Source organism: Macaca nemestrina, chromosome 1 (assembly GCF_043159975.1).
Source record: "Macaca nemestrina isolate mMacNem1 chromosome 1, mMacNem.hap1, whole genome shotgun sequence".
Lineage (NCBI taxonomy): Eukaryota > Metazoa > Chordata > Mammalia > Primates > Cercopithecidae > Macaca > Macaca nemestrina.
In genome coordinates, this window is record NC_092125.1 from 232,520,641 (window position 1) to 232,541,825 (window position 21,185).

The following is a 21,185-nucleotide window of genomic DNA, read 5'->3' on the forward strand; positions in this document are numbered from 1 at the left end:
CCGGTGGCTCACATCTGCAATCCCTGCACTTTGGAGGCCGAGGAGGGTGAATCACTTGAGATCAGAAGTCCAAGACCAGTCTGGTCAATTTGGTGAAAAGCTGTTTCTACTAAAAAGACAAAAAAATGAGGCGAGCATTGTGCTGGGTGCCTGTAATCGCAGCTGTTCAGGAGGCTCAGGCAAGAGGATGGTTTGAACCCGGAGGGTGGAGGTTGCAGTAAGCTGAGATCACACCACTGTACTCCAGCCTGGGAGACGGAGTTAGATTCCATCTCTACAAAAACACAAAAACCAGCCAGGTGCAGTGGCGGGCACCTATAATCCCAACTACTCAGGAGGCTGAGGCACAGGTTGCAGTGAACTGAGATCCCGGCACTGCACTCCAGCCAGGGGGACAAGAGTGAGACTTCCTCAAAAAAAGGTCAGATGCGGTGGCTCACACCTGTAATCCCACCACTTTGGGAGGCCGAGGCAGGTGGATCACGAGGTCAGGAGATCGAGACCATCCTGGCTAATACGGTCAAACCCATCTCTACTAAAAAAACACAAAAAAATTAGCCGGGCGTGGTGTCGGGTGCCTGTTGTCCCAGCTACTTGGGAGGCTGAGGCAGGAGAATGGCGTGAACCTGGGAGACAGAGCTTGCAGTGAGCCGAGGTCAAGCTACTGCACTCCAGCCTGGATGACAGAGCAAGAGTCCGTCTTAAGAAAAAAAAAAAAAAGGAATGCTGAAAGTTTCTAAGTGATGGTGGACTTTGCCCCCAAACCTGAGGAGACGCCACCAGGCTGTTCTCAGATGGGGATGAGGAAAAGGGGGCGTGACCTCCTGGATGCGGCCTCTGGGACCCTCGGGGCCCACAGGGCTCCCGCACAAAACCTCAGGGCACGGAGGTGGTGCCCACCCTGGAGACTGGGCCTGCTGGGTGCGTCTGGAGAGCAGGGGCGGGGTGGGCCCTGAGCGAGGGTCCCTGGACAGGGGCGGGTGAGGCGGGACACTTACTGTTTCCCTTCTGTGGCCGGCTTAAGAACATACTTGTCAAAATACATTCTCACCTGGCGCTGTCGCCCCTCCTGCCGTGGCAGGTCGCAGTGGACCGTCACATCGATGCAGTCATGGATGCCCCAGTCCAACTGCTCGGGGTGGCGGCTGGCCAGGACCAGCATGAATCTGCGGAGGAGGGATGAGGAAGGAAATGTTGGGGCTGCCGGCCAAGCTGCCCCTAGGGGAACACAGGCTCCTCAGCCCCCTCAGGGAGACTTTCCCGGAGAATCTAAAGCGGCAGCTGGTGGGCACAGAAAACACCGGGAGGACGCGGCACAGCCCTGGTCACCGCCGGCCCCACCACACCCAGCTGTCCCCCAGCCCGGCTACCTGGGCCTCTGTCTCTGCCGAAAATACAAAAATTAACCTGGGCATGGTGCCGTTCGCCTGTAATCCCAGCTACTCCGGAGGTTCAGGCATGAAATTTCCTCGAACCCTGTGTCACGCATGTCCCTGTGAAGACACCACGAAACAGGTTTTGTGTGAACCACAAGGCTGTTTACTTCACCCGGGTGCAGGCCAGCTGAGTCCAAAAAGAGTCAGCAAAGGGTGCTGGGATTACCGTTAGTTCTGACAGGTTTTGGGATAGGCAGTGGAGTTAGGAGCAATATTTTGGGGGCTGGGGGTGGATCTCACAAAGTACATTCTCCAGGGTGGGGAGAATTACAAAGAACCTTCTTAAGGGTGGGGGACATTACAAAGTACATTGATCAGGTAGGATGGGGCAGGAACAAATCACAATGCTGGAATGTCATCAGTTAAGACTGTTTTCACTTCTGTGGATCTTCAGTGGCTTCAGGCCATCAGATGTACACATGCAGGTCACTGGGGATATGATGGCTTAGCGTGGGCTCAGAGGCCTGACACCCTGGACGTGGAGGTTGCAGTGAGCCCAGATCGCAACACTGCACTCCACCCTGGGCGAGCAAGACTCCCTTGCCAAAAAAAAAAAAAAAAAAAAGGGGCCGGGCGTGGTGGCTCAAGCCTGTAATCCCAGCACTTTGGGAGGCCGAGACGGGCGGATCCCAAGGTCAGGAGATTGAGACCACCCTGGCTAACACAGTGAAACCCCGTCTCTACTAAAAATACAAAAACTTAGCCGGGCGAGGTGGCAGGCGCCTGTAGTCCCAGCTACTCGGGAGGCTGAGGCAGGAGAATGGCGTGAACCCGGGAGGCGGAGCTTGCAGTGAGCTGAGATCCGGCCACTGCACTCCAGCCTGGGTGACAGAGCTTGACTCCGTCTCAAAAAAAAAAAAAGGAAAACAGGTCAGGTGCGGTGGCTCACGCCTGTAACCCCACCACTTTGGGAGGCCGAGGCAGAAGGATCGATCGCTTGAGCCCAGGAGTTGGAGACCAGCCTGGGCAACAAAGAGAAACCCTGTCTCTACCAAAAATTAGGAGAGAACGAGAAAAACCCAATGAGTTCCCCTGCCGTAGCCAGACGCCCCCCAACCCCCACCCCATGGCTGTAATCAAGGTTTTGATTATTTAGAGACAGGGTCTCACTCTGTCACCCAGGCTGGAGTGCAATGGCGCGATCTTGGCTCACTGCAACCTCATCCTCCCATGCTCAAGTGATCCTCCTACCTCAGCCTCCAAACCAAGAATCTGGGACCAAGCTGGGACCACAGGCACGTGCCACCTGACCTGGCTTTTTTTTTTTTTTTTTTGAGAGAGTTTGACTCTTGTTGTCCAGGCTGCACTGCAATGGCATGGTCTCAGCTTACTGCAACCTCCACTTCCCGGGGTCAAGTGATTCTCCTGCCTCAGCCTCCTGAGTGCCTGAGATTTCAGACACCTGCCACGACGCTCGGCTAATTTTTCTTTTTCTTTTCTTTTTTTTTTTTAGGAGAGATGGGGTTTCACCATGTTGGCCAGGCTGGGCTGGAACACTTAACCTCAGGTGATCCACCCGCCTTGGCCTCACAAAGTGCTGAGAATCCATCATGGGCCACCGCGCCCGGCCCCATCAAGGTTTTCAGGGACTAGCTGGAAAGCAGGGGCAGGGGAAGGCGCAGGGGCGGCGAGGCACGCAGTCCGGGCCATCGCCTGTTTGAAACCGCTGTGTCTTGTTTGCCCTGCACTTCGTGGAGAGAGGCAAAGGGGCACCCCCGTCTCCACAGCTGCAGGATGGAGCGCGAGCAGCCGGTCCCGGGTGGCATTCAGGCAGCCAACCCCGCTGTGGCAGGCACCTCATGTGAAGCCCACCCTTCTGTGCCTAAATTCTCCAGAAAGCTCCAGCCTGTCTTTTCTATCACCTTTGACCCCAGAAGGACACTAGGGGACCCCAAACCCCGCACCACATCAGCCAATAGACACAGCGCTGTGGCACCTGTGGGAGTTTATTAGGGGAAGCATTTCCTAAACGTGCAGGGACCGGAAAAGCAGGGGTGGGAGGGGTCCGCAGCCAGGCTCCGTGAGGTGTGGTCTCACCGCGGACTCAGGTTAAGGGGTGCTGGTCCATGAGGACAGGCCCTCCCTCTTCAGCCAGCGCATTTTCTTCTGGTGCTGCTCGACAAAGTCTTCAACATGGGCATCCAACATGGCCTCGGTGAGGACCCCATCCTCGGAGGCATACGCCGTGTCCTAGTGAGGAGAGAGGGAGCTGAGGGAGGCCACCATGGGAACCCCCCACCCGTAACGCACTCCAGGACCCCGAGGTGGGGAGGGTCCAAACCCGGGGCACCAGGACGGCCTCAGGGTGAAACACAGGCTTCCGGCACCTCGGCAGAGCCCAGCATGCGTGTGGACACCGGGAGCGGCCCCTGCAGTGCCACAGCCCTGCCTGCGTCCTCAGCACTGCAGTTTCTCAGTGACTTTCTAATAACAGAAAGCCCGAGGACGAGCCCCACTGACTGCAGACCCAGGGCAGCTCCCAAGAGGCAGGAGGGAATTGCAGACCCTCTGCGTGTCTCAGCCATGGCCAGGCAGTGCCCCCGGGTCACAGTGCACCACAGATCCTCAGACCCTCACCTTCATAGGCCTCCAGGGCAGAGGCAGCCACTGCCCAACCTCGGGGCACATAGGTGCTAGCATCAAGATCACCCGTGCCTCCACCTCCCTGTCCTGGGCACAGGACTTGGCATCCAGCACGCGGAGGCTGGAGCTGCTGGGACTGTGGCCCTCGGTGTTGCTTCAAGCACCTCAGGTGCAGCCCTTCTGCCATGGACAGGTCGCTCTCCATCCCAGTCCCAGTGAAAGGCGTGGAGTCCCCAAGGGAAGTCACCCATGGGTCAGGGTGAAGGTTTGGGCACCCCCACTGGGCACCGTGCTTGGGAGTGCACCAGGACGCCTGGAGGAAGCACAGGGCAGGGGATGCTTCCCGGACAGCTGAGGGGGTCCCTCACCCCATCCCGGCTGTGCCTCCCAGAGGCAGGATTCATCTCACAGGGTAAAGGGGCAGCAGCGCACCATCCTCCCACAACACGGCTGCCACGATGGGACCTGCCATGGGGATGACCACGTGGTGCCCGTCCCCACTGACAGCGCCCACCCCTCGCCAAGAGCCACTGTGTGGGGAGACACTGACTGGAGCTGGACCGCCACTGTGGCTCAGGGGCCCAGGAGTGCAGGAGACGCTGACCGGAACCGGACCACCACTGTGCATCAGAGGCCCAGGACTGCTCAGCATCATTTTTGGTCTTGAGCCGACCCAAGAGAGTTCAAACAGGTGCAGGAACCCTCAGGGTGCACCCGAGTGGCTGCACCTCACCCAGGGCCCAGCCGAGGAAAGGGGCTGAGCAGATGCTAACGGGGCCGCCCCGCCAGGAAGCACGGGACCTGGCAGAGCCCACCAGAAGTGACAGCTAAATGTCACGTGGCCTCCTGGGTGGGATTCTGGGCAAGACCCAGTCCCAGGTGGGGCCAACAGTGACACATGACGTTCACTACGTGGCAAGGCCCCGGGCCCGGGAGCTCTCTGTGCTACCTTTGCAATTTTTCTGGGAACCTAAAGTCTTCAAGCTGTAAAAGTTGAAACACAAGACCTGGACCTGATGTCTTCACGTGTCAATTCACAAAACATTAAGAAGAATCAGCAGCACACCTCAAACTCTTGGACTAATTGAAGAACATTTCTCACTCATCCTAGGAGGCCAGCATCACCCTGATATCAAACCCAGACAAAGACACCACAAGAAAAATGACAGGCCAATATCCCTGATGAGCATCACTGGGAAAGTCCTCAACAAAATGCCAGCAGAGTGAATTCAGCAGCACACTAAAAGGACTCTATACCCTGACCAAGCAGGATTTTTTTTTTTTTTTTTTTTTTTTTGAGACGGAGTCTCGCTCTGTCACCCAGGCTGGAGTGCAGTGGCCGCATCTCAGCTCACTGCAAGCTCCGCCTTTCGGGTTCACGCCATTCTCCTGCCTCAGCCTCCCGAGTAGCTGGGACTACAGGCGCCGCCACCTCGCCCGGCTAGTTTTTTGTATTTTTTAGTAGAGACGGGGTTTCACCAGGTTAGACAGGATGGTCTCGATCTCCTGACCTTGTGATCCGCCCATCTCGGCCTCCCAAAGTGCTGGGATTACAGGCTTGAGCCACCGCGCCCAGCCGACCAAGCAGGATTTATTCCTGGAATGCAACGATAGTTCAACATATGAAAATCAATGTTCCGCATATGAAATGTTCAACATACAAAAATCAATCGATATTAGCAGGGTGGAGGAAGGAAACCGCACGACTGTCTCAAGTATTGCAGAAAAAGTATTCGACCAAATACAACACCTTTTTTTTTTTTTGAGTTGGGGCCTCACTCTGTAGCCCAGGCATCTCAGCTCACTGCATGCTCCGCTTCCTGGGTTCACGCCATTCTTTTGCCCCAGCCTCCCAGGTAGCTGGGACTACAGGCACCTGCCACCATGCCCAGCTGATGTTTTATATTTATAGTAGAAACAGGGTTTCACTGTGTTAGCCAGGATGGTATCGATCTCCTGACCTCGTGATCCACCCACCTTGGCCTCCCAAAGTGCTGGGATTACAGGCGTGAGTCACCGTGCCTGGCCACTTTTTTTTTTTTGGAGACAATTTTGCTCTTCTTGCCCAGGCTGGAGTGCAAATGGCGCGATCTCGGCTCACTGGAACCTCTGCCTGCCGCCTTCATGCGATTCTCCTGTCTCACCTTCCCGAGTAGCTGGGATTACGGGCATGCACCACCATGCCCAACTAAGTTTGTATTTGTAGGAGAGATGGGGTTTCTTCACGTTGGTCAGGCTGGCCTCGAACTGCCGACCTCAGGTGATCCACCCGCCTCACACTTTTATGATAAAAACACTCACCAAACCAAGAATTGAAGGATACACCCTAAACACAATGAAGGCCACACATCACAAGCCCATAGGTGACATACTCAGTGGTGAAAAACAAAGCTTTTCCTCTGAGGTAAGGAACCAGGCAAGAATGCTTTACCGCTTCTATTCCACACACCACTGGAAGCTCTGGACAGTGCAATTAGACAAGAAAAAGAAAAGTCATCCAAACTGAAAAGGGAAAGGTAAAAATCACCTGTTCTCAGATGACATAATCTTATATGTAGAAAATCCTAGAATCCATATTGGAAGAAAAAATGCCGTGACATCAGCAAACTTACAGGATACAAAATCAACAGCAAAGAAAGCTGCAGTTCTCCATCCCAACAGTGAATAATGTGAATGGGGAATTATGAAACCGTTTCCATTTACAACAGCAGTGGCAAGAATAAAATGCTTGGAAATTCACTTAACCAAGAGGGTGAAAGACTTGTACAGTGAAAACTGGCTGGGCGCAGTGGCCCATGTCTGAATCCCAGCCCTTTGGGAGGCTGAGGCAGATGGATTACCTCATGTCAGGAGTTCAAGACCAACCTCGCCGGCATGGTGAATCATCGTCTCTACTAAAAATACAAAAATTAGCCGGGCGTGGTGGCACGTGCCTTTAATCCCAGCACTTTAGGAGGCTGAGGTGGGTGGATTGCCTGAGGTCAGAGGTTCGAGACCAGCCTGGCCAACATGGCGAAACCCCGTCTCTTAGTACAAAAATTAGCCGGGCATGGTGGCGCCTGCCTGGAATTCCAGCTCCTCAGGAGGCTGAGTCAGGAGAATCACTTTAACCCGGGAGGGGAACGTTGCAGTGAGCTGAGATCACAACACTGCACTCCAGCCTGGGCAGCAGAGCGAGACTCCGTCTCGAAAACAAGAGAAAACCACAGAATATTGCTGAGAGACATCAAAGCGACATAGAGACTAAACGCGGTCCCTGTGAAAACCCAAATTATGTTTTACAAAAATAGGAAAACCACTCCTAAAATTCTTATGGAATCTCAAAGGATCCTGAATAGTCCACGCTGGAATTCAATGGCACCATCTCAGCTCACTGCAACCTCCACCTCCCGGGTTCAAGCGATTCTCCTGCCTCAGCCTCCTGAGTAGCTGAGAATACAGGCATGCACCACCACTGCGCCCGGACAATTCTTGTATTTTTAGTAGAGGTGGGGCTCGACATGTTGGCCAGGCTGGTCTCGAACTCCTGGCCTCAAGTGATCCTCTCCCCTTGGCCTCCCAGCGTGCTGGGATTACAGGCGTGAGCCACCATGCCCGGCTCAAATTATTCTTATTTTTAAAGACAGGGTCTCGCTCTGTAACCCGGGCTGGAGTGCAGTGGCACAATCACAGCTCACTGTATTCTCTGCCTCCTGGACTCAAGTGATTCTCCCACCTCAGCCTCCCAAAGCAGCTGGCATTACAGGCGTGCACCATTAGGTCCGGCTAATTTTTTTATTTTTTGTAGAGATGGAGTCTCCCCTTGCTTTCCAGGCTGGTCCTGAACTCCTGGCTTCAAATAATCTGGCTGACTTGACCTCCCCAAATGCTGGGAACACAAATGTCAGCCAACACCACGCCCGGTCTCTGTTTGCTTAGTTGTGGAAACAGACCTGGTCTCAAGTGGAGACGGCCTGGAACACAGACCTCAGCTGACCCACAAGGATGGGGTTTGAGATCTGAGGCTCTTTGTCACAGCGGCATAACTGACTAATACAGCCCATATAGTCCCCAGCTCCAACGTTCAAATCAAGGTAACTGGCTACTTCATGAACCTGTCACACGCGAAAGCGCTGCTAGGTTGAGTGACCAGGTTGTCACAGACTCTGCAGACCCCAGAGGCAGCAATGCCTGTGCATGGCCTTGGTGCCTTCTACAGACCTGGTTATGCTTTTCCAGCAACCCCCAAAGACCAAAGCTTTCTGGATGGCCACGCCCACACTGCTCTGAGTCCCGGCTCCCCGTCCCTGCAGCAGCCACGGAGCTGCAGGAGGGGGTCCTCCAAGGAGCAGCCGGCTGTGGGACAATCAGAGGTCACTCCTGCCCATGTGTCTGAGCCCGTCAAGCAGGATCAAGCCAACGGACGTGGTCCGGGAAACACAACATCCCTCCAGCCCCACCACCAAACTCAGGCGGGGCCTGTCCCGATGACCATTCACACCAGGGGGTGCCCGTCTGCCAAGGTGAGCATCGAAAGCCTCCCGCCCCACCTGGCAGAGCCCGGATACTAGGATGCCGGACGGGCTTCCTGACCTATGACCGTCAGCCACGGACATGCCCCACCCTTCCCAGGGCAGGAGCAGGGGCGTGCCAGTGTGTGGAGTGGCCGACTGGGGCGAGTGCCCCGTGTCACGTCTGTGCACTGAAAACCCCTCAACAGGAGCTGCTGTGTGACACTGGTGCTGGGACAGGCGCAACCCGGCGTCTCCACAGGAGTTGGGCTCCCGTCTGGGTGGGTGCGCCCGAGCCCCACTCACCTGCCAGGACTGAGCCAGCTGTGCGATCTCCCGGGCCGACATGCCCTTCGTCAGCTCAGCGATCTCCTCGCACTTCCTCCCATAGTCAAACTGGGCCAGCTTCAGGCGCCTGGGGAAGGAGTTCCCAAGTGGGCCGGCCAAGGCAGCGGCTCCCACACCACGAGGTCGGGGCCGGAAGACAGGCGGCCAGGCGGGCACCCATGCCAGATGTCCCCTTGGGAGGGACTCTTCCTGTGACAGCCAAACTCCGCCCTCTCCCTGATGCAAACCAGGTCTGGGCTGAGCAGGGAGGTGGTGGCTGCTGTGGGGCCTGGAGATGGCCGCACCCCCTCTTCACACCAGCCCTGCCCTCTCCTGCCCACTCAGCACCCACAGGGCTCATGGCCGTTACAGTGGCAGTGGCAGAGCCCTGAATTCCAGCAAAAGCATCTCCCTGGAGGTCATAGAAGCCAAGTCACTGTGCCAGGTCTATGAGCAGCCGTGGGAGTGGGAGAGCCCAGGGCAGGGGAGGGCCAAAGGGAAACTGAGGCCGGGACAGCTGGGCTCGCATGAAGCAGGCAGCCACGGAGCGGTTGGCAGGGGGAACCAGGCTCTCTCTGGAACAGAGCGGCTTTTGCTGTCACTGGAGAGAGCAGGAATTTAGGTCAGGTGGACAGAAGGACTCAGAAACCTGGGACCTGGGGACGCCAAGAGGTGGAGCAGCCACTGCTCATCTGGAGTGTTCCTGAGGCAGCCGGCGTGCAGCCCCAGGGCCTGTCATCACCTGGAGGGCTCTGCCCGCCGTGCCTGCTGCACCCACCGCCAGTGACAGGGAGCCTGAAGGCCTCAGGGCACAAGTGCAGTCGGAGCCGCGCCCCACACCATGAGGCTCCAGGGCCAGGCGTGGCAGCTGGAGGAAGGCCAGGCCAGCAGCCAGCAGGGGACCATGAGGATCCTCTCCAGTCCCAACACGGGGCTCTCATGAGGAGCGTCTCCCTCAAATCCCAACATGGGGGTCTCAGAGCAACACTCCACGTCACCTCCCCGCACTGCCAGGGCCTGAGGGTGGTCGGGCACAGTGGCTGGCATCTGTAATCCCTGCACTGTGGGAGGCCAAGGCGGGCAGATCACCCGAGGTCAGGGTTTCGAGACCACCCTGGCCAACATGGTGAAACTGCATCTCTACAAAAAGGCGAAAAGCAGTGGGGCGTGGTGGCAGGCACCTATAATCGCAGCTACTCAGGAGGCTGAGGCAGGAGAATCGCGTGAACCCAGGAGGCGGAGGTTGCAGTCAGCTGAGATCGTGCCACTGCACTCCAGCCTGGGGCACAGAGCAAGACTTTGTCTCAAAAACAAAAAGTTGAAGGTTTGTAAGTGATGATGGGCTCTGCCCCCCAAACCCGAGGAGACACCACCAGGCTGTTCTCAGGTGGGGATGAGGAAAGGGTGGTGGCACATCCCTGGGTGCAGCCTCTGGGACCCTTGGGGCCCACAGGGCTCCTGTGCGAAACCGCAAAGCAGGGAGGCGGTGCCACCCCGGAGACTGGGCCTGCTGTGTGCGTCCGGAGAGCAGGGCCGGGGGTGGGCCCAGAGCGAGGGTCCCTGGACAGGGGTGGGTGAGGGGAGACACTTACTGCTTTCCTTCTGTTGCCGGCATAAGAACATACTTGTCAAGATACATTCTCAGCAGGCGCTCCCGCTCCTCCGGCCCGGGCGGGTCGAAGTAAAACATCACGTCGATTCGGTCGTGGATGTCCCGGTGTAACTGCTTGGGGTCGCGGCTGGCCAGGACCAGCATGAATCTGCGGAGCAGGGATGGGGAAGGAAATGCTGGGGCTGCCGGCCAAGCTGTCCCGAGGGGAACGCGGGCTCCTTAGTCCCTTCAGGGGGACATTCCCGGAGAATCTAAAGCGGCAGCTTGTGAGCACAGGAAACATCGGGAGGACGTGGCACAGCCTTGGTCACCGCCGGCCCCACCACGCCCAGCTGTCCCCCTGGTCACCGCCGGCCCCACCACGCCCAGCTGTCCCCCCGCCCGGCTACCTGGGCCTCTGTTCTCATCCCGTGTGGCGCTTCCCCGCTGACCCTCACCCAGCGTGATAGGCAGCGTCGGGACCACCACTCCTCCTGCTGCCTGAGCCCTGCCGTGCTGGGAGCAGGGATGTGGGACCCAGAGTCCATGTCAAGAGTGACCACATGAGCCAGGAGCAGGACCTTGGGGGCCCGGGTGCAGCGGAGGCTCACCAGGGCCCCAGCCCTGCCTCTCTGGGAAGGACCTGAGCCAGGGCTCCAGGGAGCGTCTACCGGCAGCAGCTGAGCCAGCGAGCCCAACACGCCTGAAGACTCGGCCACGGCCGACCGGCAGGACTTGATTCTCCGTGTGACACGTGACTGGGGCTGGAGGGGCCCAGGAGACCAAGAAAACTCAAAATAAGGGGATTTGAAAGGGGCTAGGGAGCCTGGCCATGGGGCTATCCACCTACTGGGGACCTCTGGGTAGCAGCTCACGGAGGACGCGCAATGTGAGGAGGGCCCCAGGCCTGGAGGGAGCAACCCTGTCCAGCATCTGGGCGGGGGGGCCAAGGCCCCAGGCTCCGCCCAAACACACATGACCTGCTCGTGCCCAGCTTCCCGTGGGAGCAAACATGTCTCCATCTCCCACCCCAGGGCACCCACAGCCTCCAATGGAGGCCCCAGTGGAGCCTCAGACAATCAGACCGCCTCCCTTGCCGGCACAGGACCGCGGAAACCCAGGGGCAGAGGGACCTGCAAGCTGGGGCGGCATCGCACAGGGCCGTGAGGACGGGACTGACCCCGGCTCTGCCCAGGAGTCCCCCGCATGTTCCTCAGTGACGCCCCATGCTGTCCCGAGCTGGGACGTTCCTAGGGGACATCCGAGGTGGACACGTTGAGGCCACGGGTGCTGCCCAGCACTGTGATCCAGGGCCCCTGAGGTCCCTCGGTGGGAACCAAGGGCGACGGCTGCACAGCCCTACCCGGGGGCCCAGGACCCGAGGGGCCCCCTCACTTGTTGCTGCGCTCCTTCGTGTGGTTTAGGAAGGCGTTCTGGGCGACTCTGAGGTAGTAATTGCTCATCTCCTCCTGCGGAGAGAAGGTTCCAGCCTTAGGCACCAGGAGCAAAGCCTTGTAAACAGCCACAGCAGAAGGTCCCACAGGCCTCCCTCCTGCAGGGAGCAGGGACGCGGCCACACTTTCATGGATCTAAACTCAAAAGCCTGACCACAGCCAGGGACGGTGGCTCATGCATGTAACGTAGTATTTTGGGAGGCCGAGGCGGGCAGATCACCTGAGGTAGGGAGTTTGAGGCCATCCTGGCCAATATGGTGAGACCCCGTCTCCACTAAAAATACAAAAATCAGCCAGGCGCGGTGGCACACCTGTGGTCTCAGCTACGTGGGAGGCTGAAGCAGGAGAATCACTTCAACCCGGGAGGCAGAGGTTGCAGCGAGCCAAAATTGCACGGCTGCACTCCAGCATGGGCGACAGAGTGAGACTCTGTCTCAAAAACAAAAACAAAAACAAAAACAAACAAACCCCTGACTGGGCATGGGGGCTCACGTCTGTAATCCCAGAACTTCACAAGGTCAAGGCGGGAGCATCTCTTATACCTCAGAAGTTTGAGCCCAGCCTGGGTAACAAGGGGAAAGTCCATGTCTACTAACATTACAAAAAAACAGCTGGGCGCGGTGGCTCACGCCTATAATCCCAGCACTTTGGGAGGCCGAGGTGGGCGGATCACGAGGTCAGGAGATCGAGGCCATCCTGGCTAACACTGTGAAACCCCGTCTCTACAAAAATACAAAAAATTAGCCGGGCGAGGTGACAGGAGCCTGTAGTCCCAGCTACTTGGGAGGCTGAGGCAGGAGAATGCCATGAACCCGGGAGGCGGAGCTTGCAGTGAGCTGAGATTGCGCCGCTGTACTTTAGTCTGGGTGACAGAGCGAGGCTCCGTCTCAAAAAAAAAAAAAAAATATTAGCCGGGACCAGGCACAGTGGCTCACGCCTGTAATCCCAGCAGTTTGGGAGGCTGAGGTGGGCGGGTCACCTGAGGTCAGGAGTTTAGGACTAGCCTGACTGACATGGAGAAATCCCTTGTCTACTAAAAAAAAATACAAAATGAGCCGGGCGTGGTAGTGCATGACTGTAATCCCAGCTACTTGGGAGGCTGAGGCAGGAGAATTGCTTGACCCCAGGGGGAGGAGGTTGCAGTGAGCCAAGATTGCGCCACCACACTCCAGCCTGGGCAACAAGAGCAAAACGCCATCACAAAAAAAAAAATTAGCCGGGCATGGCACTGTGCCCCTGCAGTCCTGGCTATGTGGGCGGCTGAGGCAGGAGGACGGCTTGAGCTTGAAAGGTCGAGGCAAACAGTGAGCTGTGATCGCGCCACTGCACTCCAGCCTGGGCGACAGAGAGCCTGCCTTAACATAAGAACTGTATGGCTGGGCGTGGTGGATCACGCATGTAATCCCAGCATTTCGGGAGGCCAGGCCAGGAGTCCTCCACCAGCCTGACCAAAATGGTGAAACCCCATCTGTACTAAAAATACAAAAAATGCCTGTAATCCCAGCTACTCAGAGGGCTGAGGCAGGAGACTAGCTTGAACCCAGGAGGTGGAGGTTGTAGTGAGCCAAGACCGCGCCACTGCAGGCCAGCTAAAGGGATAGAGTGTGACTTTATCTCAAACAAATAAAAATAAAAATAGACCGGTGCAGTAATACCAGCACTTTGGGAGGCTGAGGCAGGTGCATCACGAGGTCAAGAGATCTAGACCATCATGGCCAACATAGTGAAACCCCATCTCTAGTAAAAATACAAAAATTAGCCGGGTATGGTGGCAGGTGCCTATAATCCCAGCTACTTGGGAGGATGAAGCAGGAGAATAGCTTCAACTAGAGGTTGCAGTGAGCTGAGATCGTGCCACTGAACTTCACTCCGACAAGAGACTGGAGACAACATCTCGAAACAAAACAAAACAACCCTCAAAAGCCAAACCTTAACTTTAAGCTGACCAAAAAAAAAAAAAAAAAAAAATGCTGGTTTGAACTCAAAACTTAGAGAAAAAGGAATTGAGCCGTGGGCTGCGGCCTGGTCCAGGATGACGGACACACCCGCCCCCCCACCCCCGGGGTCAGACAGAGGCTTAGTGACACTCACGGTGGCTGGCTTCCGAAGGAAGGCGTCCGCGTCGTCCATGAAGAGCAGGAAGCTGTGAACGAGAGGGAGGCCAAGCACGGCGAGAGTGACACCCGGAGCGGCCCACAGCAGCGTCCGGCTGTGGCGGGATCAGGCCGAGCGGGCAGATCCCCAAGGGGTGTAGCCTCTGCCCCACCAAGAGCCCTAAGTCCTGGGTCTGACAGAAGCCCATCAGCCTGGCCTCTGGGCAGCTGACCATGGCCCAGTGTCACAAGGCCCCGGGAAGCCAATGGCACACGCAGGCTTCACCCCCACCCGGCCCAGTGCAGCGCTGGTGGCTGCTCAGAGTCCACACCAGGGGCAGGATCTTCTAAAGTGAAAGGTCAAAGGCCAGAGGGGAGGGTGCCAGCCATGAGGAATGTGGTGCCAACGGGGAGAGCTGATGTCGCAAGCGTGTCCTAGCTATTAATCTATTAAACGGTGTGTGACTTTAATAGGCACACACCCTATTGTGTGCCATGCTGTCTTCAGCTAACTTCCAAATGGTTCTACCAAAAGGAGCCGGTGTCCACGCCCACCTGCACGCGTGTCAGAGGGAGGGCGGCCGTGGAGGAGGCGCCCCTGCAGCTGTGAAGACCCCTCTGCCCCTACAGCCACCCACCTCCCTTCTGTCCTGAGCCAAGTATCCCACTGGCAGCCTCCGCACGCTGGGGGCCTCGTGTCCACCAGGGTCCACGCTCAGGGGACCTTCCCTCCGAGGGACCCTCCGCCGGGCCTCCTGCGTGGCCACAAGGACAGAGCTGCAGAAAGACCACGAGGTCCCGGAAAGCCACCTGGACCCCCTTCCCCGAAGGCAGCCTGCTGGGCCGCAGAGAAGGGCCTGTGTGCATGCTGTGGGGACGTCTCACCCGCGCCGGCTGGTATTGGCCCGGTCAAACAGCTCGTGCATGGCGGTCACGCCTTCCCGCCCCCTGAGGGCCAGGTCCTCGCCTGTCATGATGGCGTAGTCCATGCCCAAGTTTAGGGCGAGATTCTAGACGGGAAGAGTGAGGGGAGACAGAACAGATGTTCCCTCCACCTCGGCAAAGTGTGCACACTCCACCTGGAGCGTGGAGCCCCTGCCGGGCCTCCCTGCCTGGAAGCCACAGCCTGGAAGCCACAGCCTAGAAGCCACAGCCTAGAAGCCACAGCCTGCCAAACAGGAGACGTCCCCTGCCTGGAAGATGGGAGGCGCTCTTACCCACACCAGCACGCTGACCCTACATGAGGGCGGGCAAAGGCCTAAGGGGAGTCCATTCCCCAGGTGACTGAGCCCCCCAGACACCTGCAGGCGGGTGAGACCCCATCGGCCCCTGGCCCACCTGCACAGCCAGGTGCTCTCACCTTGGCAACTAGCGTCTTCCCGGTGCCTGGCGGCCCGTACATCAGGACATTCCTATACAGGCCGTGGTTCTTCTGCGTGTTCCTTGTTGCTATGGCCATGTTGCGCACCTGCGCTTCCAGACTGGGCTGCCGGGGAAGACGGGGGCTTGGGGGACACACTCTGCGCCCAGGGAAGTCTCAGGGGCAGGGGCTGCAGCAATGCCCTGTTGTGGACTCCACTCCTCGGGGTGCCGCCCAGGTCACGGACAGCCTATCCCCGACAGGGGCAAAGCAGTCGCATCTCAGAAGCCGAAAGCTCCTGGGTGACTCCTCGAGTACCAGCAAGGGCCGCAGCACGGCCCAGCTCCGGGGACCCCTCTCTGCACCTCCCCGGTCCCAGGCACACGGACTTACATGCAGCACAACACCCTCCAGCACGTCCTGGGGCCGACTGAGGAGCCGCCGGCTGACCTGCCGGAGGGGAAGGGGAAGCGCCATTGGGTCACCTGCCACAGCCACGGCACAGCCACCAACGCACAGACACGCTCGGTAACACACCGAAACGGAGCTGCCCCAAAGCACAGCCAGGACTGGCCAGGAGCTGGAACCCCATCCCACTGGGAGAGTGGGTGACTGTTGCAGGGACTGGGGGCATTTTCCAGTTCCTTATTGGCTTTTATTTCATTACCCACCGAGTGACCTGTGGAGACCCCACCACCCCCGTGTGGAGAGGGTGGCAGGCACCTCGGGGGCTGGCCAGCGGCGCGGTTCCCCAGGGAGGCCGCCAGACTCCATGGCCCGTAGCAGCTTCCCCGACACACACCAGCACACTCAAGTCCCGGGACTTGCAAGGACCCCGATGTGCTCCCAGGCCCCATCAAGAGCCCCGAGCAGGGGAGACCGAGTCAGACGGGGGAAGGGTCTCACTGATGCAGACCCCTAAGCTACAGCGAAAACCCAGGCATGAAGCCGCGTCCCGGTGCCCCTCGTGCGGGGAAGGGGAAGGGACAGGAGGGTGTGCACGGGCGGGTTCTCCTCATGGAGCAGAGGGGACTCAGCCAGGAACCTCACTCAGGGAGGACCAGGCCCACGCCGCTACCTGGAAGGGGTGCTGCAGCGCCTCCAGCACCGTGATGCGGGACGTCTCGCTCACCAGGGATGGCTTGAAAAGCCCAGCCTCGATGAAGCGGGCCGCCGCGGCTCTCCCGTTCTTGGCAGAGTAGACCCCGCCAGCCAGCAGCGTCAGCCCAACCACCTGCAGCGGAGACACCGCACTGGCGTGCCTGCCCCACCCTCCCTCCCTCCTAGAGCAGGAAATGCTCGGGGCTGCCCCACCCTCTCTCCGCCCAAGAGAGCAGGACAGGGCTGTGTGCTGGCAGCACAGGAACCCGAATTCCCGGCCCCGAATCCCACAGCCCCGCGGTTACAGGAGGCAGGCGGGGCCGTCACAGAGCCCTCACTCAGGGCCATTTTCTCTGCAACTGGCAGCATAAATCCTGCAAAGTCCCAGTCGCTGAGCAGGGCCCTGGGCAGACCCAGCCGGCTATGTCACAGGGCCACACCCTCTGTTACTTTCTTGGCCACTAAAATGGTACTTTATTCCTGGAAAACAAGGCTGACCCGAAATCGCTAACTTGTTTTAAAAATCAGTTACGCCGGCTGGGCATGGTAGCTCAGGCCTGCAATCCCAGCACTTTGGGAGGTCGAGGCAGCCGGATCACCTGAGGTTGGGAGTTGGAGACCAGCCTAACCCACACGGAGAAACCCCATTTCTACTAAAAATACAAAAAGTTAGCTGGGCATGATGGCACATGACTGTAATCTCAGCTACTTGGGAGGCTGAGGCAGGAGAATTGCTTGAACCCGAGAGGCAGAGGTTGCAGTGAGCTCAGACCGCGTCATCGCACTCAAGCCTGCGCCAGAAGAGCCAAACTCCATCCCAAATAAAAAAAAAAAAAAAAGAAAGAAAAATCGTTTATGCCAGACCCGGTGGCCCATTCCTGTAATCCCAGCATTTTGGGAGACCAAGATGGGCAGATCACCTGAGGTCAGGAGTTCGTGACCAGCCTGGCCAACAGGGTGAAAACCCATCTTCACCAAAACAGAAAAATTACCCGGGCATGGCGAGCTGCACCTAATCCTGGCAACAGGAGAGGCTGAGGCAGGAGGATGGCGTGAACCCTGGAGGTGGAGCTTGCAGTGAGCCGAGATGGTGCCACTGCACTCCAGCCTGGGGACACAGTGAGACACTGTCTCTAAATACAAACAGAAGTCAACGGTGCATTAAGCAGCTCCCTCGTGTCCTCACGGGACACCGTCTCACCAACACGGGTGGCAACACCACCTGCGACATTCACCGTCACACTGGCGACGCCACAGGCAGGCGCTGCAGTCACAGCTCAGGGCGCCGGCACCACGGCGGAGCAAGTGCCCACTCCGTGCCAGACACCTACTGTGTGCTGGGCAGCGGGGGAAGGAGGACGCAGTTGTGTGCGACGTGGTGTGCCACCACACTAGGCTGGCGCCTGCGCACAAAAGAGTGAAGCTGTAAACGAGAGAGCTTTCTGTGAACTTCAAACTCTCAGGGTTTTCTGAGGAATAAAGTTTTTGCAAAATGGAGTCAGGGTCACCTTCTGTTTTCTTTTTTTTTTTTGAGAAGGAGCCTGGCTCTGTCCCAAGGTGGGAGTGCAGTGGCAGGATCTCGGCTCACTACAACTCCGCCTCCTGGGTTCAAGTGATTCTCCTGCCTCTGCCTCCTGAGAAGCTGGGACGACATACACGTGCCACATGTAGAGATGGGGTCTCACTGTGTGGCCCAGGCTGGCAACTGTGTTTTCTTCTCCCAGCTCGAGGAGCAGCCCCCACCAGCAGGTCCAATTTGGTCTTGTTCCGTGCTGGGAGAGCTCCAGGGCCTGTGCAGAGCCAGCAGGGACAGGACCCGGGGATAGGACCCGGGGTTCCAGGAGGCCCCCACAAGCTGCCCCACAGCCACCTGCCAGCCCTGCCCGGGACACGCGTGTTTACCGTGGCTGTCACTGTGTCCCGCTCTGTCACAAAGGCACGGAATCTTTCCCCAAACACGGTGACAGACGTCCTGCGGGGAAAGCAGCGGTGTGACCAGTATGGACACGAAGATCCGAGCCACACAGCAAGAGCAGGTTGAGGGTGAGGCCCCGACACAGCGGCCCGGTCCTGCCAGGACAGAGGGGCAGTGCCCCCACCAAGGCGCCAGCCTACAGCGGCCAGGCCTGGGAGAGCTGGAGAGTGCCTAGGACCAGCAACACACACCTGTGGGGCCCCGTCTGCGGCTGGCCTGGGCAGCGCTCACCTGATGGACGCCAAGAAGGTCTGATGGTGTTTCTGCACCGACTCCTCCTGCTTCCGTGAGTTCTCCTCATTGACAAGTTGCTGAGAAGTCACAGAAAAAGAGAAAAGCCTTTAAAACCAGAAAAATGCTCAGCACCAGTGCAGAGGTTGTGTCTGCCCCAGGACGGGAGGGCTCCAAGCGTCCCGCGCACCTGGGGCCCTGCAGATGCCACAGCCTGACACACAGACACAGGTGACATCGGCCGGGACGGCAGTCGCTGAGGGGCTGCTTTCAGAACCCAAACTCCCCAGCGGCAGAAACAGCCCCCACTGCGGCTTCCCTGAGAAGGGCCACTGCGCGGCCGACCTCCCAACACCACCGCCCTGATTCACGCTGTGCTGAAGGAAGCCTCTGTCTTCTGCCAAGAAAACGTTAAAGCTACAATGGCCACAACAGGCAACGCGTGAACCCCGCCTGTGAGCTCAGGACTGAGGGCGACGGGCCGGGCGCGGTAGCTCACACCTGTAATCCCAGCATTTTGGGAGACCGAGGCAGGTGGATCACTTGAGTCAGGAGTTCAAGACTAGCCTGGCCAACATGGCGAAACCCCATCTGTACTAAAAATACAAAAAAGCAGCTGAGTATGGTGGCAGGTGCCTGTAATTCCAGCTACTCGGGAGGCTGAGGCAGGAGAATCGCTTGAACCCGGGAGGCGGAGGTTGTAGTGAGCTCAGATCACACCACAGCACTCCAGCCTGGGTGACAGAACGAGACTCCGTTTCAAAATCAATAAAATAGAAAAAAGCCTGCTGAGCTCAAAGAAATGAGGTGAGAATGTCGAGAAGACCCAGGACCTCCAGACGACCAGACACCCTCACCAACACTGGTCCTCCCTCTCAGGCGGCACTGCAGCAGCGTCTCTCACCTCCCCTTGGAATGAGGCGCCCAAGCCCTGCCCTGGGCCCCACTGCTGCCCATGTACACGCCCCTGGCCCTACCCACCGGCAGTAGCCCACCAACCTCCACGCCCGAACCCCATGTGCACCCCGGCCTCCCCACACACACCGGCTCCACTCACTTTGAGCTTGGACTGTTGTTCCGGCTGCAATGTCGGCTCCTGCATCTGCACCAGATTCACGGTGTCCTTCGACATGGCCTGCGGGCGCAGAGGCACGGAGGGCAGGTGTTAGGATACACGGAGGACTGGGCAGGCATGCACACCAGCCAGGGGGCTTTCACACAGCCACACCTGGACCTCAAAGCCCCCAGCCCTGCCTGAAGGGGTGGCCTGCCCCTCCACACCTGTGGGCGTTTCTCGGTAGGTGGATCGAGAGACTTGAGAAAAGAAATGAGACAAACGAGAGACTTGAGAAAAGAAATGAGACAGAGAGGCAAAGTATAGAGAAAGAGAAAGTGGGCCCAGGGGACCGGCGCTCAGCATACCGAGGACCCACACTGGCACGGGTCTCTGAGTTCCCTCAGTATTTATTGATCATTATCTTTACCATCTTAGAAAAAGGAAAGTGGCAGGATAATAGGATCATAGTAGGGAGAAGGTCAGTAGTAAGACATATGAATAAAGATCTCTGTGACATAAGTTTAAGGAAAAGTGCTGTGCCTTGATATGCATATGCAAACATCTCCATAAATCTTTTTAGTGCATAAAGAGCAGCATTGCACTAGCAAGTCCCATTTTTCGCCCTAAGGCGGTTTTCTCCTTTCTCAGTAAACAGAACATACAATCGGGATTTACACCGAGATGTTCCATTGCCCAGGGACAGGCAGGAGACAGATGCTTTTCTCTATCTCAACTGCCAAGAGGCCTTCTTTCCTCTTATACTAATCCTCCTCAGCACAGACCCTTCATAGGTGTCAGGCTGGGGGACGATCAGGTCTTTCCCTTCCCACGAGGCCATATTTCAGACTATCACATGGGGAGAAAGCTTGGACAATACCTAGCTTTCCTAGGCAGAGGTCCCTGCGACCTTTGGCAGTGTATGTGTCCCTGGGTACTTGAGATTAAGAGAATGGTGATGACTTTTTTTTTTTTTTTTTTTTGAGACGGAGTCTCGCTCTGTCGCCCAGGCTGGAATGCACTGGCTGGATCTCACTCACTGCAAGCTCCGCCTCCCGGGTTCATGCCATTCTCCTACCTCAGCCTCCCGAGTAGCTGGCACTACAGGCGCCTGCCACCTCGTCCGGCTAGTTTTTTGTATTTTTTAGTAGAGACGGGGTTTCACCGCATTAGCCAGGATGGTCTCGATCTCCTGACGTCATGATCCGCCCGTCTCGGCCTCCCAAAGTGCTGGGATTACAGGCTTGAGCCACCTCGCCCGGCCTGGTGATGACTTTTCACAAGCATACTGCCTTGAGGCACTTGTTTAACAAAGCACACCCTGCACAGCCCAAAATCCTTTAAACCTTGAGTCACCACAGCACATGTCTCTTGCAAGGACAAGGTTGGGGGTAGGGTCACAGATTAACAGCATCTCAAATGCAAAACAAAGTGGAGTCTCTTATATCTACTCTTTTCTATATAGACACAGTGACAGTCTGATCTTTCTT

At 57.6% G+C, this 21,185-nt stretch overlaps 1 protein-coding gene across 1 annotated transcript; it reads right to left on the reverse strand.

The window, feature by feature from the left end:
• Window positions 1-3,364: 3,364 nt before the first annotated feature.
• Window positions 3,365-19,788, reverse strand: LOC139355390 (ATPase family AAA domain-containing protein 3C-like). The gene is made up of 12 exons (XM_071068007.1): window positions 19,699-19,788; window positions 18,642-18,721; window positions 18,338-18,407; window positions 16,410-16,568; window positions 15,728-15,784; window positions 15,335-15,460; window positions 14,860-14,984; window positions 13,973-14,024; window positions 11,823-11,896; window positions 10,429-10,596; window positions 8,816-8,924; window positions 3,365-3,626 (listed from the first exon to the last, which is right to left on the reverse strand). Exons 1-12 carry the CDS (start codon window positions 19,771-19,773, stop codon window positions 3,486-3,488), a joined length of 1,236 nt encoding a protein of 411 aa, XP_070924108.1. The 5' UTR covers window positions 19,774-19,788; the 3' UTR covers window positions 3,365-3,485.
• Window positions 19,789-21,185: the final 1,397 nt, after the last annotated feature.

Bases quoted from the DNA above. Each gene is read 5' to 3' on its own strand.
- LOC139355390 (XM_071068007.1), bottom strand. From the start codon at position 19,773: ATGTCGAAGGACACCGTGAATCTGGTGCAGATGCAGGAGCCGACATTG. The intron at 16,569-18,337 runs GTAAACACGCGT...TCTCCGCTGCAG, and splicing joins GGGACACAGTGACAGCCACG to GTGGTTGGGCTGACGCTGCT. The intron at 10,597-11,822 runs GTGAGGGGGCCC...CCTGCTCCGCAG, and splicing joins ACGAAGGAGCGCAGCAACAA to ATTCATGCTGGTCCTGGCCA.